This window comes from Equus asinus, chromosome 8 (assembly GCF_041296235.1).
Source record: "Equus asinus isolate D_3611 breed Donkey chromosome 8, EquAss-T2T_v2, whole genome shotgun sequence".
Classification (NCBI taxonomy): Eukaryota; Metazoa; Chordata; class Mammalia; order Perissodactyla; family Equidae; genus Equus; species Equus asinus.
In genome coordinates this window covers 16,752,930-16,780,465 of record NC_091797.1, presented here as the reverse complement: position 1 = coordinate 16,780,465, position 27,536 = coordinate 16,752,930, and the positions used below count along the sequence as shown (strand labels likewise).

Sequence of the window (27,536 nt, the reverse complement as noted above, 5' to 3'; positions counted from 1 at the left end):
AAAGGAGAGACAAAGATGAATGCTTTACTTTATAAGAATATTTAATCCATTGAAATTTTATACAGAAGCAACTTTGGTCAGATAGCATTTGAGCTCTTGTTTCAAATAGCAAGCATGTAAAAGGAATTAAGCATAAGAATATGCAAGCAAAGATATAACATTACTAACTAGACCATTTTTTAAATCAAGAAAGCATTACTAAAAACAATCCTATTACTGCTTTACATACATACATTTCTGTCACATTTCTTATTTCGATTCCTTACACAGATAGGCTTCAGTTTTATAATCTTTGGGATTGAAGATATAGTATCTACATTAAGAAATTGACATGATTAGAAACTGCTGATTTCTTTGTCAACCTACCTCTATGGGGAAAAAATATAATACACATGGAATGTTCACGCTGTAACTACCCAGTGGCAAGAGTAATCTGGGAGTCCTGAATAGAATCCATTTGACCATCTGTTTTATGAGTCACATTCCTTCAACTAAACAACCACTAAATATCAGGAGACAGTAGGAGATTATGTTAAGATATTTTTACACTGGACATTTGAGGCTCAGCACCTATCCATTCTGGTCCATATTCTATTTGGATGTTGCCTTTTTGTTCATTTACACTTGATTCTAGATATTGGGAAAGGAAGCTGAGGCATGGGAAAGGTGTTTAGACTCCAGAGTTCAGCGGGTCCAGGTCACCATTTTCAGTCATATTCTTTCTTCTCTGGGACCTTTAAAGAAAACAAGGTTAGGGAACTTTTATAGTCTCTTTCACTGGGCTGTCAGAGTTAATCAGAGGTTAGAATTGAAACAGAGGAATTTTTTCTAATTAAGATCCAAGCTTAGGACAAACTGGCAATAAAAATGGTTTGAGTTGGGGAAAAATAAAAAGAACAAAAATATTTATCCCACCCACTCTGACTACATTCTCTCTTTCCCAAACCTGTTCTCTCTGAAAATCTCGCTGAAAACACCCAAGCGTCTATCACTCTTCAGCTTTGTAGGAAACAATTTGGGAGAAAAAGTCAATGGAGTAAAGAAGTAGAAACTGGAGGATAAACAGAGGCTGATGTTTTGTTGTTCTAGAACCTCTTATTGTGTACTCATTGAGATTCTTCAAGTTTCCATGATCCACCTGCTTTTGCCTGCTCTCTTATATGATATAAAATCTCACATCATTGCTCAGGATTCCTAATATTTTTATGAGTAGCTTTTTTATTTCTCTCAGAAGAATGAAAGGGCATTTGCCAGGTAAATTCTGTCTTTTCTTCATTTAGTTTCTGCTTTGGAAAATACCGTAAATCCTGATTTAATCTGTCTGAACATATTGTCTCAATTTCTCTCTATAAATAGGGAGTTCATCCAATTTCATGACACGGGATGCCACAATGTCATGTAGGCTTGAGGACAGCAAAACTTTAACTAGTGGAGTCATCATTTATGTCTTTATTTAGAACACTGTACAGTACCTCCCAATAAACAGAATCATCGTAGCAGTCCAGGTCAGATGACTGGTCCCAGATAGGTATCCTTAGAATTAAACCTGCAGTGATACAGAGAAAATAAGTCATGTTATGATGCTGGAGGAAAATCGACTTGAATAGTAATGAAAATACTGTTATAAAATCATCCCCTTGAGCTTATGTGATTACTTTACTGCCAGAAGTTTAGAACATTTTCGGATTTACCAGTCGATATGTTTATTAATCATCTATTATGCTCATAGCTCAAGGTACAGGGAAGTGTCCACCTTTATACTGACCTGTGACCAGCCCTCCACCGACTGCTGTTCCGATGGAAGAACCTAGTGCTTTTGCCTGACTGGACACGGTAAACCTAGGAAGCCAAAGAAAAGAATCATGTTGTTTTTCCAGGACGCCGGCAAACAAATCTTATCTCCTGAGGCTGTGGATGCCTGCCATCTTCTGGCCAGACACAGCGTCACACACCAGCAAATGAACATCTGTTGCAATTTTTCTTTTATTTCATACTTTTATTTTCTTCGAAATTCTTAAACAATCTTAAAAATCCTTATAAGCACTTAAACAAAGGCCATCTTTTTCTTCAGGAATGATAAAAAGATCTTCCTTAGAAAGGGATTAGTATTTTCTAAGAATGTGGTACCAGGTTCTGATCTCTGATCTGATTCATTCAAAAAGTATTTGAGTACTCTTTATCCTCTGTGCCGGCTTCTCTTCTAGGCACTGAGGCTAGAGTAACATACAAAACAAACATGAGCTGCCATCTTTCCTCATTTCATCCTAAAGAAACAATTGTGATAAAATTCAAAAAGCAACAAGGTCAGAAAAGCTAATTTTAGCATAGGTTGTAGAGACAACCCATTGAAGATGTTAAGGTATATCTCTATGTCATCTTAGAAGTAATTACCCTAAAATGAAATTAATAAAAAATACCTCATAATTTTTGGAATGGAAGAATGTGATAAAAAAGCTGTTGAATCCATAAGGGTGTGACATGAGTGACAAATGAACTGGGAATGTGGGAGTCTCCTTAGCACAGTGCCTCACTCTTAGCAGGCAATTAATAAATAGTTGTTGAAAGATTGAATGAGTAATTGCAGGAAAGCAAGTGCATAATTGGAAAACAATATTGTGTTGGTATTTCATGTTCATTACCCAAGGAAAAGAAGGCATCAAACTCAGATTTTTTTTTTCTGTTTGTTTGAAGGGTTCAAGTTTTTTCTACTGTATAAAAAATTGTACAAATAACACGTGATCATTATACAAATATTAGAAACTGCTAATTAAGCAAAAGAAGGAGAAAAGTTTAATTTCCCTCAAATCCTATCAGTATAAAAATGTAAAATATAAACATATATTTGTACAAAAATGCAATCATGCTATAATACCGATTTTCCATTAAATCTTAAGTGTGCTTTTATGTCAGTAAATGTAGGTCTGGATCATAATTTTAATTGCTACAGAGTATTACATTGTACAAGTATATTGTTGTTATAATTCTATAGGTTGGACATTTAAGTTGCTTTCAGTATTTGATATTTTTAAAATTGCTGTGAGAATGCATCCTCTGATGAACTTCTCCAATAATTTCCCTAAAATCAAACTGATCTAGAAATGAGATTATTGGTGAGAGGTTATATGCTTCTTAAAGACTTTTCCAAATAGGGAATTGTACAATTTATATCCCCATTTCTCTCCTTTAGCCACCATTCAGCATGATTACTTATTTAATCTTTATCAATTTGATAACTGAAAAATTGGCAACTTGTTTTAATTTGGATTTCTTAGATTACTAGTGAGGTTGAATATTTAATACATACTTATTCATTTGATTTTCTTCTTTTGTAAACTGCCTGTTAATTTTAGCCAGCCCTAGTGGTCTAGTGGTTAAGATTTGGCACTCTCACCACCATGGGCCAGGTTTGTTTCCTGGTTAGGGAACCACACCACCCATCTGTCGTTTGTCAGACTGTGGCAGCTGTGCTTTGCTGTGATGCTGAAAGCTATGTCACCAGGATTTCAAATACCAGCAGGGTCACCCATGGTGGACAGTTTTCAGCAGAGCTTGCAGACTAAAACAGACTAGGAAGAAAGACCTGGCCATCCACTTCCAAAAAAACTGGTCATGAAAACCCTATAAATAGCAGCGGTGCATTGTCTGATACAGCCCCAGAAGGTGAGAGGATGGGACAAAAGACCTGGCAGGGCTCTGCTCTGCTGTACACAGGGGTGCTAGAAGTCAAAATCTACTTGATGGCACTAACAATGACTGTTAATTTTATCAGAATTCGCCAAGATCTTTTGCAAGGTATTAAAACATATTTTTATGAAAAGTTCCATTTTAAAATAGCCTTGGAAAACATTGGGTTAAACAAAATTAACAGCATAATTAGAGTTAGGCTGCCATAATTTGCAAAAATGTCCCTTAAGAATATTAACTTCTCCTTGTTCTATGCCTACCAAGAAACCGGACTTGCATTTTAGTATTCCAAATAGACACATAGGGGCAAATAGTCTTGATTGTTGGACAAGGTCTTTTATCTGGTGTGTCAGATATGTATGAATTTTACTCATGTTAATGAGCCTTCCAAGGCTTACCCCCTTTCTTAACTCCCCCTGAGTAAATTGAGAAGTTGTTGCGAAACTTACATACCAAAGGATTAGACTCTCGTCCATGGAACCCACCCCAAAACTGGCCACCCAGGGAGACCCAGCCTCTGAGAGCCAGACAGACTCATTTTATTGCATCTATGGAACTGGTCTAGGCATGATGCTCAAGAATTCCTCTATTCCTAATCATGAGGCACCTCTTAAGACTGGTTTACACACTGTTACACTTAGGAATTGAGCTCATTGACTCATGCTTTTATCATGCTTGATTTGTATTAAAATATGTTAGCGTTTGGTCTCAACAGCATGTTAGGTCCGAGAGAGAACTGAAAGAAAATTTGGATATTTCTAGGGTTGTCGTTCAAATTTGCAAAAGGGGTAAAAAAAGAAAACCTACAGAAGAAATAGGTCAACTATACCATAAAGGAGGAAGCACATTTTCTATTCATTAGAAAATATAACTAAGCAAGTGTTTCAAATATCATTACGGTCTCAACAGGGTTAATTTTTAATCTGCTACAATGGAGAAGATTTTTCTTTTCAAATTAGGCAACTAGCCAGTGGTCACTTTGAGATATTTTCAAACAGATATTCCTCTTCTTGTTCTTGTTTTCAATTAGCTTTAAAAATTGAGCATTTTGATTCCTCCTTACTCACTCTCTGAGTGGTCTGGACCCTATGATCTTCCCAGCTGTTTTGCATGCATGACATTCAGATCAAATTGATCCAATCTTTGATGCCTCAAAGTCACAACTGATAGCTTATGACATCACTTTCCTTCTCCTGGTTTTAACTGGTATCTGTTCTGCCTTTGGCCATTTAAATAAACACTTATGGCCCCTTTGGGAATAATCTAGGTCTGTTAGAGCTTGAAGGGATTTTAGGGGATAAATAGTACAATTCTCTCATTTTATGGAAGAGAAAACTGAGAACCAGAGAGGCTGAGTGACTCAACAAAGGCTACCTAATTGGTTAATAGTGAAGTTGGAGCCACATGACAGTCTTCCTGATTCTCCCAATCCAACTGCTTTCCACATGAGGCTAACTCACTCTTCCTTGTGTAGATTGGATGGACATGATGGCTCAGCTCATCACATATGACTCCTCCTCCATTTTGGTGGGACCAAGTAAAGGAATAAGTAAGCCTTCTGTAATCTGATTGTGATTATCAGATTGCCCCGTCTGCTAGAAGACAGTTGCCTCTGGTAGAGAAGTTTAAACTAACAATGTTAATTTAATAAAAAATTAATAACGTTAGTTAAGACATATCTTCCAATACAATTCTATTTTCTTAGTTGTGTCTCTGGCTTCAATAAGGACGATGCTTATTAACAGTGGCCTAAATTGCTAAAGAAAAAGCTGTATCGCTGGATTTCTCAAAGAGTGAGAGAAAACATCACTGGACCTTGGGGGTAAGGAAAATCCATTCTTTCACTCACCGATCAGTTACTCCCATGGCTACAGCCACAATGCCTGCGAGGCCTCCTACCACACCAGGTAAGCCGTGCAAGCTTTGGACCCCACAGGTATCATGGATCCCCAGTTTAGTAGCAAAAAATGGCTAAAAATGTAAAAAAAAAGAGAAAGGTTTATTTTGTTAGATGTACAAAGCTCTATAGCTGAAGTAAATGACCATGAGGGAAAATTTTATCTATAGCCCCGTTCACCATTCATATCTAAAACCCTATTAAGTCAAAGAATCTGAATAAGTGTGGTGGCAAAACTTCTCATTTCAGTCTTTAGTAGATGGCTTTGAAGGTGAGTGATTTAAAGTCCTACTCATTCTTACTTCGATGATATCCTAAATCCCCTTAAAAGGGTACAGAGTCCTTAATTACACAAAACGAACAACAAAAACTTTAATAGAACTGCCCCGGGGAAAGTAACACAAGCACTTAACACTCAATTCATACTAAGTTATAAATAACCAATATCAGATTCTTTCCTGCTGCACAAAAGTAGTCAAGAAAGAGGAGAAACCACTGGACCACGCAATGTGGTAGTATTTCCGATAGGAAGGCAAATGACCCCCAAACAAGGAGAAACACTTATGAAAGGAGTTTTCATAGCTTTTCTCTGCTGAGATGTGAGAAGATGATGGTGCTGATTCAAAGTTTGACTCAGAGCGTCTGTCATACTTACAGTCAGGAACTTGAACCCAAACACAGAGACGAGTCCTGCAACACTCCCAATGATCAAGGAAGCATACGGTTGAATCTCCATGTCTGCACAAGTGCCTACTGCGACTCCTCCAGCAAGGGTTGCATTCTGAATGTGAACCTGTGTGGAGCATAGAAACATGAATGAAGACAGCTGAATGAGGCAGAGTCCAGAGGACTGAAGGGATCTTGGGTTCAATGGACCCCACGTGACATCCTTCAACTGAAAGGGCAACAGATTCTTTTTTTTTTTTTTTTTTTTGATGTTAACATATGGCTGTATTTATTTCGGATTCCTTCTTTCTAAAAACAACAAAATGTACAATTATAGTTAACACGCTCTCCCACAGGCACACCTTAACTCCTCTTCTCAGAAACAAGCAGTAGCCACAAATATAATGTCATGCATGTTTTTGCACGTGGACTTCATGTTTATATTTAATACTTGCCCTTTTATTGAAAAATTTTATATAAATGGTACAATTCTGTGCCTAACTTGTTTTCATGCAGTTACATTTTTTTTTTATTAATGTTATGATAGATTACAACCTTTTGAGATTTCAGTTGTACATTTTTGTTAGTCATATTGTGGGTACACCACTTCCCCCTCCGTACCCTCCCCCCACCCCCCCTTTTCCCTGGTAACCACCGATCAGATCTCCTTCTCAATATACTAATTTCCACCTATGAGTGGAGTCATATAGAGTTCGTCTTTCTCTGACTGACTTATTTCGCTTAACATAATGCCCTCGAGGTCCATCCGCATTGTTGTGAATGGGCCAATTTCGTCTTTTTTTATGGCTGAGTAGTATTCCATTGTGTATATATACCACATCTTCTTTATCCAATCATCAGTTTCTGGGCATGTAGGCTGGTTCCACGTCTTGGCTATTGTAAATAATGCTGCGATGAACATAGGGGTGCAACGGACTCTTGAGATATCTGATATCAGGTTCTTAGGATAGATACCCAGTAATGGGATGGCTGGGTCATAGGGTATTTCTATTTTTAACTTTTTGAGAAATCTCCATACTGTTTTCCATAGTGGCTGTACCAGTTTGCATTCCCACCAACAGTGTATGAGGGTTCCTCTTTCTCCACAACCTCTCCAACATTTGTCGTTCTTGGTTTTGGATGTTTTTGCCAATCTAACGGGGGTAAGGTGATATCTTAGTGTAGTTTTGATTTGCATTTCCCTGATGATTAGCGATGATGAACATCTTTTCATGTGTCTATTGGCCATATTCATATCTTCTTTTGAGAAATGTCTGTTCATGTCCTCTGCCCATTTTTTGATCGGGTTGTTTGTTTTTTTGTTGTTAAGCAGTGTGAGTTCTTTGTATATTATGGAGATTAACCCTTTGTTGGATAAGTGGCTTGTAAATATTTTTTCCCAATTAGTGAGCTGTTTTTTTGTTTCAATTCTGTTTTCCCTTGCCTTGAAGAAGCTCTTTAGTCTGATGAAGTCCCATTTGTTTATTCTTTCTATTGTTTCCCTCAACTGAGGAGTTACAGTGTCCGAAAAGATTCTTTTGAAACTGATGTCAAAGAGTGTACTGCCTATATTCTCTTCCAAAAGACTTATTGTCTCAGGCCTAATCTTTAGGTCTTTGATCCATTTTGAGTTTATTTTGGTGTGTGGTGAAAAAGAATGGTCGATTTTCAATCTTTTGCATGTGGCTGACCAGTTTTCCCAGCACCATTTGTTGAAGAGACTTTCTTTTCTCCATTGTAGGCCCTCTGCTCCTTTGTCGAAGATTAGCTGTCCATAGATGTGTGGTTTTATCTCTGGGCTTTCAATTCTGTTCCATTGATCTGTGGACCTGTTTTTGTACCAGTACCATGCTGTTTTGATCACTGTAGCTTTGTAGTATGTTTTGAAATCGGGGATTGTGATTCTGCCGGCTTTGTTTTTCTTGCTCAGGATTGCTTTAGCAATTCGCGGTCTTTTGTTGCCCCATATGAATTTTAGGATTGTTTGTTCAATTTCTGTGAAGAATGTTCTTGGGATTCTGATTGGGATAGCATTGAATCTGTATATTGCTTTAGGTAGTATGGACATTTTAACTATGTTTATTCTTCCAATCCATGTGCAAGGAATGTCTTTCCATCTCTTTATGTCATCGTCAATTTCTTTCAAGAAAGTCTTGTAGTTTTCATTGTATAGATCCTTCACTTCCTTGGTTAAGTTTATCCCAAGGTATTTTATTCTTTTCGTTTCGATTGTGAATGGGATAGAGTTCTTGAGTTCTTTTTCTGTTAGTTTATTGTTAGTGTATAGAAATGCTACTGATTTATGCACGTTAATTTTATACCCTGCTACTTTGCTGTAGTTGTTGATTATTTCTAATAGTTTTTCTGTGGATTCTTTGGGGTTTTCTATGTATAAGATCATGTCGTCTGCAAACAACGAGAGTTTTACTTCTTCGTTACCTATTTGGATTCCTTTTATTTCTTTTTCCTGCTGAATTGCTCTGGCCAGCACCTCCAGTACTATGTTGAATAGGAGTGGTGAAAGTGGGCACCCTTGTCTTGTTCCTGTCCTCAGAGGGATGGCTTTCAGCTTTTGTCCGTTGAGTATGATGTTTGCTGTGGGTCTATCATATATGGCCTTTATTATGTTGAGGTACTTTCCTTCTATACCCATTTTACTGAGGGTCTTTATCATAAATGGGTGTTGGATCTTGTCGAATGCTTTCTCTGCATCTATTGAGATGATCATGTGGTTTTTGTTTTTCATTTTGTTGATGTAGTGTATCACATTGATTGACTTGCGGATGTTGAACCATCCCTGTGTCCCTGGTATAAATCCCACTTGATCATGGTGTATAATCTTTTTGATGTATTGCTGTAATCGGTTTGCCAAAATTTTGTTGAGGATTTTTGCATCTATGTTCATCAGTGATATCGGCCTGTAGTTCTCCTTCTTTGTGTTGTCCTTGTCAGGTTTGGGGATCAGAGTGATGTTGGCTTCATAGAATGTGTTAGGGAGTTCTCCATCTTTCTCAATTTTCTGGAACAGTTTGAGGAGAATGGGTATTAAGTCTTCTTTGAATGTTTGGTAGAATTCTCCAGAGAAGCCGTCTGGTCCTGGACTCTTGTTTTTGGGGATGTTTTTGATTACCGTTTCTATTTCCTTACTTGTGATAGGTCTATTCAGATTCTCCATTTCTTCCTGATTCAGTTTGGGGAGATTGTAGGAGTCTAGGAATTTGTCCATTTCTTCCAGGTTGTTCAATTTGTTGGCATATAGTTTTTCATAGTATTCTCTTATGATCTCTTGTATTTCATTGGTATCTGTTGTGATTTCTCCTCTGTCATTCCTGATTTTATTAATTTGCGATTTCTCTCTTTTTTTCTTGGTGAGTCTGGCTAGGGGTTTGTCAATTTTGTTAATTCTTTCGAAGAACCAACTCTTTGTTTCATTGATCCTTTCTATTGTCTTTTTTGTTTCAATATCGTTTATTTCTGCTCTTATTTTTATTATTTCCCTCCTTCTACTGACTCTGGGCTTTGTTTGTTCTTCTTTTTCTAGTTCTGTTAGGTGTCGTTTGAGGTTGCTTACGTGAGCTTTTTCTTGTTTAGTGAGGTGAGCCTGTATTGCAATGAATTTCCCTCTTAGGACTGCTTTTGCTGCATCCCAAATGATTTGGTATGTCGTGTTCTCATTTTCATTTGTCTCCAGATAATATTTGATTTCTTCTTTAATTTCTTCAATGATCCATTGTTTGTTGAGAAGCGTGTTGTTTAGTCTCCACATTTTTGCACCTTTCTCTGCTTTTTTCTTGTAGTTGATTTCTAGTTTAATAGCGTTATGATCAGAAAAGATGCTTGATATTATTTCAACTCTCTTGTATTTATTGATGTTTGCTTTGGTTCCCAAAATATGGTCAATCCTTGAGAATGTTCCATGTGCACTTGAGAAGAATGTGTAACCTGCTGTTTTTGGATGAAGTGTTCTATATATATCTATTAAGTCCATCTGGTCTAATTTTTCATTTAATTCTATTATTTCCCTGTTGATTTTCTGTCTGGATGTTCTGTCCATTGGTGTTAATGGTGTGTTGAGGTCCCCTACTATTATTGTATTGTTGTTGATGTCTTCTTTTAGTTCTATTAAGAGTTGCTTTACAAATTTTGGTGCTCCTGTGTTGGGTGCGTATATATTTATAAGTGTTATGTCTTCTTGGTGGAGAGTCCCTTTTATCATTATATACTGTCCCTCTTTATCTTTCTTTATCTGTTTTGCTTTGAAATCTACCTTGTCTGATATTAGTATAGCGACACCTGCTTTCTTTTGTTCGTTATTAGCTTGGAGTATTGTTCTCCATCCCTTCACTCTGAGTCTGTGTTTGTCTTTGGGGCTGAGGTGTGTTTCCTGGAGGCAGCATATTGTTGGATCTTGTTCTTTGATCCATCCTGCCACTCTGTGTCTTTTGATTGGGGAGTTCAATCCATTTACATTTAGAGTGATTATTGAGACGTGGGGGCCTTCCACTCCCATTTTGTGTCTTGTTTTCCCGTTTTCTTCAGTTTCCTTTGTTTCTCGTCCCATGGTTTAATCTGTTCTGATGTAGAGCTGCTACTCTCTGTTGTTGTCCTTCTACTTATCTCCTCTGCTCTTGGTTTTGTAGCCCCTTTCCTTTTTTGGATTTTTCAGGAGTGAGGGTTTTCCTGAGGATTTCCTGAAGAGGAGGTTTTGTGGCAATAAACTCCCTTAATTTTTGTTTATCTGGGAAAGTTTTTATTTCTCCATCGTATTTGAAGGATATTTTCGCTGGGTAGAGAATTCTCGGCTGTAGATTTTTGTCCTTCAGATTTTTGAATATATCATTCCACTCTCTTCTAGCCTGTAAAGTTTCTGCTGAGAAATCTGCTGATAGCCTGATGGGGGTTCCTTTGTAGGTTAGTTTCTTTTGCCTGGCTGTCCTTAATATTTTCTCCTTGTCGTTGACTTTTGCTAGCTTCACTACTATATGTCGTGGAGTTGGTCTTCTTGCATTGATAAAGTTTGGAGATCTATTGGCTTCTGTCACCTGCAGATCCATCTCCCTCACCAGATTTGGGAAGTTCTCAGCCATTATTTCTTTGAATAGGCTTTCTGCCCCTTTCTCCTTCTCTTCTCCCTCTGGTATACCTATAATCCTTACGTTGCATCTCCTAATTGTGTCTGATAATTCTCGGAGAGTTTCTTCATTTCTTTTAAGTCTTGCTTCTCTCTCCTCCTCTGCCTGCAACAATTCTATATTGCCATCTTCCAAATTGCTAATTCTTTCCTCCATATTATCGGCCCTACTGTTCAGAGCATCTAGATTTTTCTTAATCTCCTCTATTGTGTTCTTCATTTCCAATATTTCTGTTTGGTTCTTCTTTATCGTATCAAACTCTTTTGTGACATAGCTCCTGAACTCGTTGAGTTGTCGGTCAGAGTTCTCTCTTAACTCATTGAGAATCTTAATGATGGCTGTTTTGAAGACGCATCATTTAGGTTATATATCTCATTTTCTTTGGGATTGTTTTCTGTGTATTTGTTACCTTCTTTCTGTTCTGGAGATTTAATGTATTTTTTCATATTGCTTGATGTTGTTGATTTGTGCCTCCGCATGGAGATAGAGTTTAGTTGCTCCTTTCACTTGTTTCAGCTGCTGTGGTGGGGGGAGCCGCTGTTTATACTTCACCAACCAGGAACCCTGTCCGTAGTTGCTAACTGGGCCTGGGCCCCTCTTCGTAGCCACAGTGGCCCTTTGTATTCCCTCCTCTGCCGTGGGGGCCGTCACAGGGGGGCTTCAGGCTGCAGGTGCCTACTGTTGCAGCCCACCTAGATGTGCTCTCTCCTTGGGGTCTGCAACGGTGTTATGGGCTTTTCCAACGGCCAGGGGTGGGATCACTTATATTTGTTGCTCCGTTGCTCTGTGCACCCACCAAAACTCACTTGTCCTCTATGGGTCGCAGGAGAGCTATTGGCATCTTCTACAGTCTGTGGTTAGTACACCTAGCTATGCTGCTTTTGCCCTGGGGTCTTCCAGCCTTGTGGCTGGCGGCTGGGTGCCTTCTACTGGTGCTGTGCAGAGGCTTTCCCTAAGGCTGCTGTGAGCCTGTAGGGTTTCCCACTAGGCTACTAAGCTGGGTCTCTGGAACTCTCTCCAGCCCCAGTCCTCTCCTAGATCTCCGGCAATCCCTAGCCTCACGGGGCGGGCAACGGCAGCTGGGGGTCGCCCCGCCCTCAGGGCTTCTCTCCGGGCCTCTGCCGGAAGCCCTGAATGCTGGGCGTGGCCCCTCTGCTAATGGCAGACAGAGAGTTTTGTCTGCTGCCTGGCAGAGCTCCGGCGCTTCCCCTCCGGGTCGCAGAACCGGCCTTTGAAACTTCCCCCTGCCCCGGTCCTCTCCGAGATCTCCGGCAATCCCTAGCCCCACGGGGCGGGCAATGGCAGCTGGGGGTCGCCCCGCTCTCTGGGATTCTCTCCGGGCCTCTCCCGGAGCCGTGAATGTTCAGCGTGGCCCCTCTGCTAACGGCAGACAGAGAGTTTTGTCTGCTGCCCGGGCGGAGCTCCGGCGCTTCCCCTCTGGGTCGCAGAACCGGCCTTTGAAACTTCCCCCCGCCCCAGTCCTCTCCGAGATTTCCGGCAATCCCTAGTCCCACGGGGCGGGCAACGGCAGCTGGGAGACCTTCGTGCCCTCCGTGTCTCTCTCTGGGACCCTCCGGGCGCCCCGAGCACCAGGCTGGGTCTCCCCGCCAATGGCGGGGAGAGACTCTCCCCGCGGGCTCAGGTGTGCAACTCCAAAGTTTCCCTCTGCGTTTAGGAGTAATTGCGGGGGGTTTAGGTAGGGTTCTGGTCACCTGTTTCCACCGTCGCTCCTCTGTTGTGTTCTCGCTCCTGGCCTAGATGTGTGTGGATCCTCTGGGGGCGTCCGTTGGAAGAAAGCCGCTTGCGGGTACTAGGCTGCCCGTCGGGGTCGGAGAGTTTTCACCTATTTCCACATCCTCCCGGAGGAAAGTCCATCCGCCTTCCGATGTATAGTCGCGTGGGTGTCTCAGACGTCCTGAGATGTTGTCTGGATATCCTTTGTCAAGCGATAAGTGTCCAAATAATTGTAGACTCGAAGGGCGAGAGACAAAGAGGACTACTCACGGTGCCATCTTGGATCCTCCTCCCAACAGATTCTTTTTTAAAAGGAGGGTTCTTTATAATTACAGAAGGCCTTTCTTCCAAGCTCTTGACATTTGCTGCCTTTCTTGCCAGGGTTCCTTGGTAGTGCATGAGACCAATGCGTGGAGGGATTTCAAGAAATCAATTCCTCGTGTCGAAGAAGGGTGGAAGTGTGTAGAGTAATTATGCTAGCAGTGTTTTGTCTACTTATGCAGTTTTGGAATGCATTTGTGGTTATCATGAACCCAAAGAGGCCTACGGCTGCTGTGTGCTTTGTAGAGTCTATGATACTCCAATATTCAAAGAGGGAATGTAGAGACATGGAAATGTACACACTACATATGAAAGACAACAGCTTTCACAGTGTCACTGTACTGAGAATGTTCAAGGACGACAGAAGGAGTAACCTATTTTCATGTACCAGAATTCCTCAGAAAAATCATATTCTGGCTGTTCTGCATGAGGAGGAAAGATTATCAGTACTTTTAAAAGAGAACCACTGAGCCATACATGTATGATTGTTTGTTTTCATTGTTTTCAATTTTCTCTCTTGAAAAAAATCTGTAGAGAATTGAAGCACAGATCCCTAGCTATGCTTGAAAAAATTACAATCTCCTTTTCCTCTCTCCGGTTAGAAAAGAAGAGTGGCTGATTTGAGGATTACTCCTTCACTCTAGCTCATAGGCAAGAAACTCAAAAGACCAACTTAGGGGGATCTAAAAAACATTTTATTTTGAGCTAATTTTAGACTTATGTAAAAGTGGCAAAAATACTGTTGAGTTTCCATATATCCCTCACTCACTCTCCCCTAATGTTAACAACTTACATAGTCACAGAACTAGGAAATTAGCATCAACATAGTACTATTAAAGACCTCATTTGAATTTCACCAGTATTCCCACTAATGTCGATTGTCTTTTCCAGAATCCTGTTCAGGATCCCACATTGTATTTAGTTGTTATTTCTTTGAGAGGAATATTTGGAGTTAGGAAAATAGAATCAACTTGCCCCATCTTGCTCTCTTTTTCTACTCTTGACAAGCCCTGCTTCTAAGGAAGACTTTCTAAGTGCTTGGGGACAGTTAGCTCTATCATTAAAGAAATATGCCTCAAATCTTTGATTTTTGCATGACTATATGCCCTACCAGACTGTAAATTCCTTGAGAACACTTTCTAATTTGCTGGAGCACACATCTGATGAGTCAATGAATGAATAACTGAATGGTATTTTCAAAATATTCTCCGAGGTCTGCAGTGGTGTGCTTTGTTTTGGCAGCTCAGCAGTGATGAAGAAATGACCTACTCATCTGGGCAACCATCAGTGTCGCTTAGTGAAACTTCCATGGGGGTTAATTTGGCACTTACCATATTAAACTTGCCTTCTTTTTCCAAAAGGCTGGAGATTGCATAGGTCGTGAGCACACAGGCAGCAAGAGACAAGTATGTGTTTAAAATGGCCGTGTACTGTTTTTCTCCAGGTTCAGCAATAGCCGAATTAAAGCTGGGCCAAAACATCCACAGGTAAAGAGACCCTGCAAGAAAACACAAAAAGAGGTATTGGTTTTGAATATGGAAGACAGTCCAGGGCAGAGAGTTTGCCTTGGGCACTGATGATGTCTCCACTTTGAGGCTTGGTTATCCAGAAGTTAGGGGGAAGGAGGAGCAGAGAGCCAACACAAACAAAAGCAGCATCCAGAGGGTGTTCCTTCTTGAACATCTTTACATCTGTGTTGGAGTTAACTTTCCCTCGTGCCTGACCAGTTAGACAAAAATCAGGCAAGTCCATCCCTACTCACCAATCATCGCAAACAAGTCTGAGTGGTACACAGACTTCTCTTTAGTATGCCCCTTTCTCAGGCCTCGTCGATATAAGATGCCTGCCACAGTCAAACCAAAATAGGCCCCAAAGGCATGGATCGTCATGGATGCTCCAACGTCAGAGGCCTGAAGGCAAAACATTCATGTAAATGGAGGTGAACCAGAGTCTCACTACAAGAGGAAAGTCAATGAAAGGCCTGCCTCATTGACTAAACAATAAAATAATAAATCAATAGAGAGAGTCAGAATGCGTCAAAGAAAGGGGGATAGAGGAGGATAGCGAAATATAAAAAATACAGGCTTTGGAGCCAAGCAGAACTGACTTTCAATCCTAGGTCAAGTACTTCCTTGTGATGTGACTTTAGATGAATTACTATACTTCACTGAATCTCACGTTCCGTAAAACAAAGAAATTATTACCCATATAGCATAGCTGTGGGGAGACTTAGATGAGGCCAAGTTGGTAAAGCGTTAGGTCCTTAGTGGGCACTCAATACGTTTTAGGTTGGTTCTCCAGGTTAGGGAGATTCTCAGTGAAATACGATGTATTGAACTTGATATGAAACAAAGATGATGTTTGCATTCACTTGGCATTGCAGTTAAAGCTCCCTTAATTGCAACTCAAAGACTTGAAGCTTCAAAAAGACTGAGTTTTCCCCACAGTTTTTCACTCTGCCCTATGGTGACATGAAAACCAGTTGAGGTCCAAGATTCATCTGAGGAAATATATTTTAGGTCCATCTTTAGGACACTATGGCTTTGACCCGGTTTTCTCCATTACCTGCCTCTAGAGGGAAAGTTCAGAGTGCCAAGCCCAAGGCATTGCTCTGTCCTTATTAAGGCAGGAAAGTGATACAAGTTTATTAATTTATTTAAGAGAAACTCCTATGTACCTTTGAGGTCCAGCTTAACTGACACTTCCTCAGAGAGACCTTCCTTGATTCCACGAGCTAAATTAGGTCTTCCAGTTACGCTCTGACTAACCTCTCTATTTACTTTTAAAAGCATGTGTCACAATTTATAATAATATTTCTGTGTGTGTGTATGTATGTGCCTATGGGTGTGTGGGTGATTGTACGATTATTTGTTTCATGTCTGTCTCCCCCCGCAGATTATAAACTCTATAAAGACAGAGACCTTAACTATTTTGTTTGTCACCACCAACCCATGACACCTAGAAAGTTGTCAAAAATATTTTCTGTTCAATTAAATATTCAATAGAAGCATAAACAAAATATTGGAGAGTGCCCAGAAATATTTGATTTATTGTCCTTGAGAGAATCAATGAGATTTTTACGGAGGAGAAGAAATTCGATCTAGGCTTTAACAAAAGCCTTAAAAAGGGCTATTTACCTAGTAGCTGAAATACAAACAGGAATTGATCATTGATGGGAAATACAATGAAATAAAAAGAGTTGTGGAATTAAGAAAATCTGGATTTGAATCCAGATTTAGGCAAGTTATTTAGCATCCGTGATTATCAGTTTTATTGTGTATAAAGAAGAACATAGTACCTACCCTTCAGTGTTGTCGTGACAATGAAATGAGATAATGTTTATAAAACTCCTGGTTTATAATAGGCCCTGCAATAAATGATGACTATTGTTACCATTTGCTAAGGTATCACTCTCACCAAGGTTTGTCCCTGTGGAGAGGGCATCCACTATGTGTGTGTGACCAGAACTGATGTCCAAGCCTCAGTGAGTATAAATCCTCTAACCCTTACCTTAAAGATCTCAACAACCAGATATTCATTGACAGCAAAGATAATAATTTCTAAAATTGTCATGATCAGCATTTGGACTGGACTTGTTTTTCCCAGGAGAGCTCCAAAAGAAATCAGAACCGTGACTGTACTGAAGTCTGCATTGATCATGCTGAGGGAGGGAAGAAAGAATACATTGAAGGCTATTGCATACCCAAAATAAAACTGTGAGTTGTAGGGAACTATAGCGTCACCTTACCCACAGCACAAGGCCCCTCCCCCGCCAGTCCTCATGGGGCTTCTCTCAGGCCCACTTTTGTCCCTTCCCACTTCCTTACCCTCTCCTCTTTCAACCACTAGACTCCATTTCCTTTATTTTAACCTATCTATTCTTCATCTTATTTAGGGTTTTACATTATTTTTGCTGATCTGATAAATAAATTATTTTCTAGAGTGTTTACATTTCAAAAACAGTCTTAAAAATTAACTAGTGGAAGATTTTTGCTCCCTGGAGCTGAGATGGAAGAATAATGATTTTTCGAAAGAGGATTTCTTGTATCCTTGAAGTCGAACCAGACAGGATATAGACAGGAATGTAGGCTCCAGCTCAGTAGAGCAAGGCATTGATTTGGACCCTTGGATTCCAATCATCTTCTGTTGCCTACGGGAGACAACCTGCCAGCCAGTTCCAAGCCTGACTGACAGGAGACTAAGCAGGGAAACTATTGCTCTGAAACACAATGGTTGAAAACTAAGGGATGCTCACTCTTTGATTCCAATATGAAATTTCTGTTCACGGTTGTGCAGGAGCCCTTGTGCCATAATGCCGCATTGGAGGCCCAGGGCAGCAATGAATAGGTTGAAGCTCACACCACCGAAGCCATAGTTCTTCAGGAAGGTCATGAGGAAGCCAAACCCAATAAATACCATAACATGCACATCTTGGAATACTGGGAAAGAGCAGAGGGAAAAAAAAATCTGCATTAGAGGAGTCCTAAGAAAGTGTTACATCATAGTATATCCCATTCATTAAATGCTACACCCTTTGCATAAAACACTGTGAAGGGAGAGCATTAACTTGGCAACCAAAGTCTGGGTTCCAGTGCCAGCTTGGCGACTTGCCTGCCATGACAGCTTGGGCAAGTTATTCAGTATTTGAGCCTTGTCTTGGAACACTATGCACTATCATGCCAGTGTGCCTTTCATCCTCTCCTTGAAGAATTTTCTGTTCCTTCCACCTGAGGAAGGCTTTGCAAAGCACAGTGCAAGCACCACCCGTTCTTGCAGACTTTCCCAATACTCCCAGGGAAAATGAATATTTCCCCTTGTCTTTCACACAGCTTCCTGTGTACACCTCAGCTTTAGCCTTTGTCACATTGTGTTAGCATTTATTTAGCATGCATCACACTGTGATAGTGAAGTAGTAGATGAGGTGTCCCTCTCCTGCACTAGATTGTGAGTTTCTTGATTGAAGGGCTTAGGACATATTCATCCTTTGCTCCCCAGAATTTGGCATAAAAACCTGCATATAGCAAGAGAGGTAATAAATGAGCCACAGTCTCCACTCATCAAAAGTGTGTGATAGTACTGGCCCTGGAAATCTTACCAGATCATGACTGGGGTCAAACGGAATAAATGTCTTTGTTAGCACTTTCTAAACCATGAAGCACCAAGCCAATGTAAGGAAGGCTGTACCCTCTCGAGGAGCAAATACTTAACTTGGTGTCTGGAGACGTAGCTCTCCTGGATTCTATCACATGACTGTGTGACCTTGGGCAAGTCACTTATTCTCTGTGAGCTTCAGTGTTCTCTGCAATACTGCAAAACCCTATTTGACAGAGTCACTCTGTGTGGGATAACCCATGTGGGAGGGATTATGCGGTAAAGCATTGTATAAATAAGATATTTGATCAAATGTCAGATAGCGAAAACACAGGCTCTTCCCCCAAGAAACTTACACCTTACTTGGCAAGACATAGATTTGATTGAACAGTATGAAATTGACATTTTTGCATTGACATAGCCAATGAAAATGATTTGACTATTGGCAGTTTCTTATACTTCTATCTAATAGATACACAAAGCAAAATGAGATCAAATTGGGAACAAATGCAAAGCCAGAGAGAAAAAAATAAACATTTACAAAAGGCACCAACTTCCAGTTATGAGATTAATAAGTCAGAGGGATGTAATGTACAGCATGGTGACTATAGTTAACAATATCGTATTGTATATTTGAAAGTTGCTAAGAGAGTAGATCTTAAAACGTCTCATCACAAGAAAAAAAATTTTAGAACTATGCGTAGTGATGAATGTTAACTAAACTTATTGTGGTAGTCATCTTGCAATATATACTTATATCAAATCATTATGTTGTACACCTAAAACTAACACAACGTTACATGTCAATTATATCTCGGTAAAAAAAGAAAACATTTAAATGTTTAATTGCTATTAATCATTGCGGCCAGAAGTTTAAGTGGAGATAGACATGAGAGAGGACAGTCTATAAAATATGTATCAGAGGGAGCTGACATTAATGTGTCCAAAGGGTGGAGTCAAGATTTGTACTCAGACCTGACTCCACCAATTCCTCCATTCATTAAGCTCTGTCAGGGTGTAAGGAGAACCAACACAGTGTTTTGGCCTCCCAGGCCCTCAGAGACATGCTCCCAATCCTTGCTCTCTGTACCTCTGTTCTACCATCAGGCTCAGGAGGCAGTGTGTTTGAGGGTGGTGACTATGGTACCCCACTCAGGTTTGTCTGCTGTAGTAGATGCTGTGACGCACTGCCCAGATCCTCCCTTCAGAACTGAAGGACTTATTCCTTCCATTTCCTCCTGTTCTAGGAAGCGCTGCCAGCTGGAAGTCCCAAGCTCTCGATTCTCTTGAAAAGCTCTTGTCTTGTCAAGGCCACAGACCTTCTGTAAGGTAGCCTGCACCCAATAGCTGGTTCACATGAGCATCCCCTTGCCTCAGGAAAGGACCCCCCAAAGCTGGACAATCTCAACTTCAGAGCTTCCTGTGGCATCAGCCGAGGCCTTCTCTCTCTGCCCAAACCCTTCTCCTACAGGTGTTGATCCTTCAGGCATTCCCTGAGAAACTTCTTTCAGGCTGATGTCTAGTCTTAGAGTCTGTTTTCCTGGGGACTCCAACCTGTAACACCTTCCCTATGGGCTTCACCTGTCTCTGAAGAACTTTCCTGACTGTCCCCTAACACAACTTGCATACCACATTCGTTTCAAACCTTGTAAATTAAATCTGATAAACTGATCTGTGGCATTGATTATACCCAGAAGTGAACAAAGACGCTGGCTTTCCAAAGGTACCCAACATTTGAGAAGAGCCCCTTGGAGGCATCTGAACTTATCCTAGAGTATTACTCTATGACAAATAACAGAACAGATAAGGTTGGCATCATAGAATGAGTCCACTGGGTCCTTTGGTGGTCCAGAAGCTAGTCTGACTTTGGTGTGAGTGCATCAAATGTAAGAATAAAGAGTGTGAGAAAACCAGACCAAACTTTCCATGATTCAGGCACACACTAGCATCATTTACTCTTTCCACCCCATCCATGCAACGAGCCTTCTGGCCATTTTATTGTTCGTTGGCGCCACATCCCGGGAGAGGCAGAGAGGCAGTATTGGGAGGGTGAGAAAGGAAACAACAGCTCTCTGAAAACTGTCCTTTGTCAGCAGCTTTGAAGGAAGTCTCAGAGTGGAGAATACTGCACAGTCTTTTTTCTAAGAGGTAACGCCGATCGGCAACAGTATCATTTATGCCAGCATTCTGAACGCTCACCCTCATCTCATATCTACCCAGGGATGTTCAGAATTGAGATTTTACCTGACCTGCCCATGGGCAACTGTCAACTAACGTTAACCTGTTTGATTTTTGAAATACAGGTGACCATATGTATATTCATCTTCTGTTACATGTAATTTTTATATGTAAACATCTAATTTAGAGTATAAACTAAGTTGGAGTGGAGCTTAGAGAATATGCCTGATTTACCAACTGGCTATGATTTTACCAAACCTTCTCGGGACTCAGTCTTTTCCTCCTTAAAGGAAGGCTTGGATTAAATGGAGTCCAAAGTCTTTTCTAGGTCTACAGTTTGTTTATAGTCACAAAGCTAAAATAAAAATACGGACCCAGTTGCACTGACCTCACTGTTTTTTCAAATTATTACACCAGTTATCTTCCTAAACATTCTTTTCTTTCTTCTTAGAGCACTCCGTGTACTTCCTCTAATCTACTGATTTTAAAGCATGCAGTAACCAACCAATTCAAAAAATTGTTTTATCTAATTTTGTACTATCTCACACTGGGAATAATAATTCTTCAGATTCTGTCCCCTTTGATGGAAAGCCAGACATTTTATACAGAGGGAGGAATTTCTTGTATGAACTGTGCTCCGATGGTTTCTTTCTCCTTTGACCTAATGCTTGTTACTGCTTTTTGCCACAAGGGGGCGTAGGAACCTCGTCTATTAAGTTGCTGAAGAGAGCAAAGTTATGAAAGCTCTTGACAGGTGATTCTGTATCAAAGCCATGGACGAAAAGGTTTGTAAACAACTAAGGTTATGCATTATGTTTCACCCTGCTCTCAGAATTTGTGAGTGGGCAGTGGGAGAGGGCCGTGAGTTTAGTTTTATGGCGCAAGACTCTGTCATTAAAGAATTAAAGTATCTTCTTTGGAGAAGAAAAAGGGCTTTCTTCAGTGGTTTGGACTTTGGTGAAGTCTTCCGACAGGTTTTAACAACTGCCAAGACTTGTCCGAATCAGATAATCTCGATAGGGGGCGATGTTAGCCTCCAGAGTAAATTTGGCAATGTCTGTTATTTTCGTTCTATTTTCCTTCTATGCTTATCTTGCAGTAGGATATCTTGTAAGCTCTGACAGCTCGACATGTTTGAAATGCAACTGATTATTCCAATTCACCCTCCACCACCACCACCAAACAAACAAAACGAAACAGAACACTCCTTTTCCTCTATTTTCTCTATATGCCTGCTGCCTACAATGTCCTCTCCCTTCTCACAGCCAGCACTTATTTACTGGCAAACTTCTAGATCCCGTTAAGAACCAGATACTCTGAATAGCGTCACTGGACACAGCTGCAACATTGTGCACGTCCCTCTTATCTTATTTCATTTGTTTGTGCGTTTGCTTTGTTACTCTATGTGCTTGCTTATCACTTATTTAAACAGACTTTTGAGCCAGCACTTCCAGTAAGACACTCTTTGAAGAGAAAGTGAATAGCTTCCTCCTTCTCCCCTCACTTTAGAGAATATTTCTTTGGGCTTATTGAATCCTTTTTTTCTATATTTGAATGTGTTATAATATATTACCATCATATCGTCATTATTTTTAACGTTCCATTTGTCCCCAGTTTGGCTAGTGGATGTCCTTCAAGCAGGAACTGTGTTCTTTGGCCTATCTCGCTTAGTCTTTGTGCCCTTGGCTTACCTTGTGCTTTCTTTGCCCTGACCTGGAACCAGGTATTTCTCCAATGAGCCCATGGGTGGGGAGTGGTATTTAGAAACCAAGATTTGAGTTCTATTTGTGCCCATTGCTTGAAGTCCTTTTAAGTAGACAAAACTATTCAATTCAAAGTCAACACACAGGGTTCTATTGGAGGCCAGTATCTTACTGTTAGGTTGTAAACCACAGACAGGATGTTAATTCAGGCACCGTAACAATTCCGGCTAACAAAATAGCAACAAGCGATTTCCTAGGAATCGTTTCCACTGCACAAATTATTTACCCTTGGCCTGTAAAAGACATCTAGATTTGCCGAACCTTTTGGTGACACATGAACTGATTGATATCTGAGTAAATATAGAACAATTTCTTAAATCTAGATTCTTAAAATAAATCATTGTGCTTAATCCATTTCTGGTATTGAAATTCATAAATTAATTTCTGGTGCTGTCTGTATCGTTTGCCGGTTTACCTCTGTCTTCACTGATTCTTAAAGTGTGATCTCCTGACATCTGGGATTCATAGAGACACTTTCTGGGAGTCTGAGCTGTTAGAACTATTTTCATGATAATTTTAAGATATCGTTTGCCTTTTACGCTGTGTTGATTTTTCCACAGATGATGAAAAATAAAGGCTCGTAAAACTGCTGGCACTTCAGTGTGAATGAAAGCAGTGACACCAAACTGCACCCATAGTCATGGGATTCTCGTGACCACACACTTGTGGGGGAAAAAAAGCAGTTTCACGTAAGAATTCCTTGATGAAGCAGTAAAAATTATTAATTTTAACTATTGACCCTCTAAGACATGTCTTTTTCATTTTCTGTATGAATTAGTGTGCTGAAATGCAATTACACACAAAACACTGCTGAAACAGAGTGGTTATCTCAGAAGAAAAGCACTTTTGTTATTGTTTGAGTTGTGAACTGAATGTGCAACATTTTTCGTGGAACTCTATTTTTACTCAAAAAAAGATTGACATAAACTATGGTTTTTCAGACAGGTATTGACTTTTTCTGAAAAATGAATGAAGTGAGACTGTCATTTCAATTCAAAGAACTGACAGTATTTGTTGCTAGTAATACATTTTGAGTTTTAAAAATTTTGTCTGCCACGACAAGCTTATCAGCTTCCTGATACTTCTTAAGGGTTTTCTGGTGAGAATGTTGGCGATATTAACAAATATCCTTCTTTGATATTATGTAAGGAAGTATGTCAAGGATGGGAATGTCTGCATAACTGTGAAGCAGTATTTTTCGAATGATCGATGTCCAATACAACAACATCACTCACGGGGAAAAGCTCCACTCAAAATGCAAGGTAGGCTAATGGATCTTAATGTAACAGAGTACAGAAAGATCATTAATGTGGTTTTAATTTCCCATAGATATTAAAGACACACTTCCATGGTTGTGGCCCAGGATGGGAGCAAATCCCAGGGCTGTGTAACATCATTTCTTTCTTGACTATTCAAAAAAGTATAGCAGAGTGTGAGTGAGAGGGATGAATAAACTTAGATCTGATTGGATTTACTTAAAGTGTAAATTAATATCCTACTTTACCTTTTCGTGAAACACTCGTAACTTTCACCACCCTGACATTGAGAGCTTCTTAGGCAGGAACTGAGCCTTCTCTAGCTTGAATCTCTGCACTTGGCAGCACACAGCACCAGGCAGGTGCCCCCAAATATTTGTTGACGTGACTTGAACATGGCTTCTTAATAAGCGAATATTTAATAGTCTTCTCTCTAATGACTCATACTATTACATAAGTTTTGTGTAAATCGATTGTTTGAAAGGCAGGAAAAAATACATATCTATGACCACAGTTTAGTTTCTAGGGCTACTCTACAAAGTATTTTAACCAGCGATAACATACCTGACCTGAAAGATAAGTATCAGCTAGAATTTTAGGTCTTGAGAGCCACCTTACAGAAGAGAAAACATTTAATTGTGTATAGACTGGGTTATGGACAGCCTCTTAAATGAATGAAGACTGCCTTCCATGTAAAATTTCACTGTGTTCTGTTTTATGCCCTTCCTCTGGGCCCCCAGGGACCCCTGTTGCTTGAATTCTCCCTCCATTCTCCTGCCCATGTCCTGGCCTCACTGCCCTTGTGGGTGGAGAAGAAGTCATGATGGTGTGTGTGTGTGTGTCGTCTGTTTGTAAGTAAGAAACTTTTGCTGGTTTCATGTTCAACATACATTGATTGTTAATCATCACTATTATGGGCAACTCTGATTTGATGTTTCCTTAAAAAAGTGAAAAAGAATCCTGCCCTTGACATCATTTTTGATTCCTTTCTTTTTTTCATGTCTGATACAGATGATACATCATAAAATCCTCTTAGCTGTGCTTTCAAATTATGGCCAGATTTGACCTTTTCTCGGTACTTCCTCCACTACTCCCTTGGTCCAGCCTACTATGGTATCTCTGCTGGATTACTGGGTTGTCCTCCCGATATGTCTTCCTACTTATTCCCTTGGCCCCTACAAACTATTCTCTACTTAACAGCCAGAAGAATATTTTTAAAATATGTTGCATCATATTCCTCCTCTCAAAGTCCTCCAATGGCTTCTCAACTTACTCAGAATAAAAACATGCTTACAATGGTCTACAAGGCTCTGCAGCTTCCGGGCTCTCCCACCTCCTACTTTATTCTCCCTATTTGCTTACTTCATATATTAAATGCCCCAGGGCCTTTGCACTTGTTGTTTCTGCCTCATAAAGTGTTCTTGTCTCAATATCCATATGATTTACTCCCTTGCTTCTTTTAGTTTCGTTTAATGTCACTTCATACCAGAAAGAACTATCCATACTATATAATAACTGCCTTTCTCAATCAGATTTCTCATTTAAATCACAGAACAAAAAAGCGATTATTTTCCAGTCCTCTCAAAGATGGCACAGGATTGATACCATTAGAGAGGTGAAGGAGAGAAGTTAATTAATAGTATGCAATGGATGCCTTGGGCTGTTAGGACTTAGTTCTCTCATATAACCCTGGGTGTGAAAAGATACACTCTCTGTCCAGATGCATCTATTTCGCTAATATTGCTTTGTTTATTGTTGTGGCATTTTATTGCCATCTAATGTGTGTGTGTGTATACTTTTTGCTTGTATGTTTATGGTCTGGTTTTCCCCACTGGAATGTAAACTTCGTAAGGGTGTAAGCTTTGCCTGTTTTGTTTTGTTCACTGCCTAGAGCCTAGGGCCTTGAAGATTGCTTAACAAAAGCTGGGAGCTTAATAAATACTTTCTTAATGAATCATAAAATGAATGAATTTCCATGTTCCTGTCACTCAGAGTATGAGGGTCACGTGATTGTTAGGCAATTGAAAACAATGACCATGTTAACAACTTTTCTCTCCAGCTTGGTTTTTATCTCAAATTCTGAATTGAAGTTTTACCTAGGAGCTTCGACACTGGAACTGAGAGAATTCAGCTTGAATCATGCAAATTATGAAGCTCTGAAGACAGCTTTATCTGAATCACAGGCATTTTAGATTCTATTTTTGGCATTTCATTTCTTAAGCTGTATTGCAGCTCTTTGTTTACATGTGCACCAAACAGTGGAGTCTTAGAATAAAGGGCTTCTATTTGTTTTATCTTCGAATCAGTTTACTGTAGCACATGCTGGGGACTTAGTAAAAATATTTATTGGATGAATAAATGAAACGTACAAAAGGATACAGAATTGAACAGAATTCTGCCCTGTTCTGGTGTTCTTGGACTTGCAAATGATAAAATTATTGAATCGAGAACCCTCTTGGACATCTGTGCAATGTCAGAGAGCTAGACCTGGAGGCTGAGTCTCTGACTTAGGGTCCTAACTCTGTGCTTGGAGTCGTGCGTTTTGGCTGAGTCACTTAGCAGCACTAGGTCATAATTTCTACAAGAGAATACTCCCTCAAAAAATGTAGGAATAAGAGAACAATATTGTTTTTAAAAAGCTTAGACATATGCTATAGAACTATAATAAATAGTGCCATTTTAAATAATTTAATACATTAATATTTAATAAATTAATAAACAAACACAATATATTTCATATTTAATAAATTAATAAAAATAAATATTTAATAAATTAGTAAGATTATTTGTGCCCCATTAAAAAGAAAAATCTATATATGAGGTATATATTACCACCTCCCTCCCTGGTTAGTAAGGTAATGAACATGCCTGGCTCATTATAGGCAATCAGTCAATGGTAGTTATTACTGTTTCATTAACTGTTTCATAGGCTGCCCTTCCAAACTTGAAACTAAATCCCTTCTTCCTTCAGTCAGCATTCCCAGGGAAGGATTCTGATTTTAAAATACATTATGTGCTCACATTTTTCTTCTCATCTCAGAGGAACAAACCACCTTGCTTTTGGAATACTATAAAACCCTGAGTACGTTCATTTATTTCTTGTATCATCCTTCTTATATTTTAGGGCCCCCACATGAAATCCAGGCCCCCCCTTCTCAATATTCCATTTGTTTCTACTCTCTCTCCTCCAAAGTTACCTTTGACTCTTTTTTTTTTTGGGTGGGGGTGATATTTTGATACCTTGCAGAACTAGTGATCAATTCAAGGGAAATATAAGGTCATTCAGCAGCATGTAGAGAGTACAAAAAAATCAATCAATTATTTTAATTTTTGGCTTTTTGTTCTGATACTTTAATAGACACGGATTCTGTCCAAACACATGAACTACGGAGACCAGATGCCACAGCGTAAACTTGTAATACCCTTAGCAGTCATAGCTATCCACAATTATGAGCTCCAATGTGCAGCTCAAGCGGTGACAGTATTCAAAGACTTCACATTCTGAGAACTTGAAATGAGTTCATATTCTGAGAGCCCAAAAACATATCATAAGAAGTAGATTGCCTACTCACGAGGATATAGCTGGAGCGATTGGTCCGCAGCTGTTGAATTGGTGCGGTTGGTCTGCTGGGAAAGGTCTGGATCCATTTCATACTCAACATATAATGCAAATAAAACAATTATGGCAACCTCCACGGCAATGGCCAAGAGAGGGAATTTGAACCTCATGTTGTGGCAAAGCACAGCGGCACACTGAGGGCTTCACAGGCTGGGGGAGGTTGATAAGAGCAGAAGGACTTCTCTGCGTGTGGAA

The 27,536-nt window shown here is 39.9% G+C and overlaps 1 protein-coding gene across 1 annotated transcript; it reads right to left on the bottom strand.

Moving 5' to 3' along the window:
* On the bottom strand, positions 1–27,533 carry RHAG (Rh associated glycoprotein). The gene is made up of 10 exons (XM_014834695.3): positions 27,295–27,533; positions 17,690–17,873; positions 16,945–17,095; positions 15,197–15,344; positions 14,766–14,932; positions 6,237–6,374; positions 5,534–5,655; positions 1,766–1,839; positions 1,473–1,546; positions 1–734 (listed from the first exon to the last, which is right to left on the bottom strand). The coding sequence occupies exons 1-10, from the start codon at positions 27,449–27,451 to the stop codon at positions 708–710; spliced, it is 1,242 nt and encodes a 413-aa protein (XP_014690181.1). The 5' UTR covers positions 27,452–27,533; the 3' UTR covers positions 1–707.
* Between the last annotated feature and the right edge of the window lie 3 nt (positions 27,534–27,536).

Bases quoted from the DNA above. Each gene is read 5' to 3' on its own strand.
- RHAG (XM_014834695.3), bottom strand. From the start codon at position 27,451: ATGAGGTTCAAATTCCCTCTCTTGGCCATTGCCGTGGAGGTTGCCATA. The intron at 17,096-17,689 runs GTGAGCATCCCT...TCCCTCCCTCAG, and splicing joins TTTCATATTGGAATCAAAGA to CATGATCAATGCAGACTTCA. The intron at 6,375-14,765 runs GTAAGTGCCAAA...TGCTCCACACAG, and splicing joins AAGAAGGCAAGTTTAATATG to GTTCACATTCAGAATGCAAC.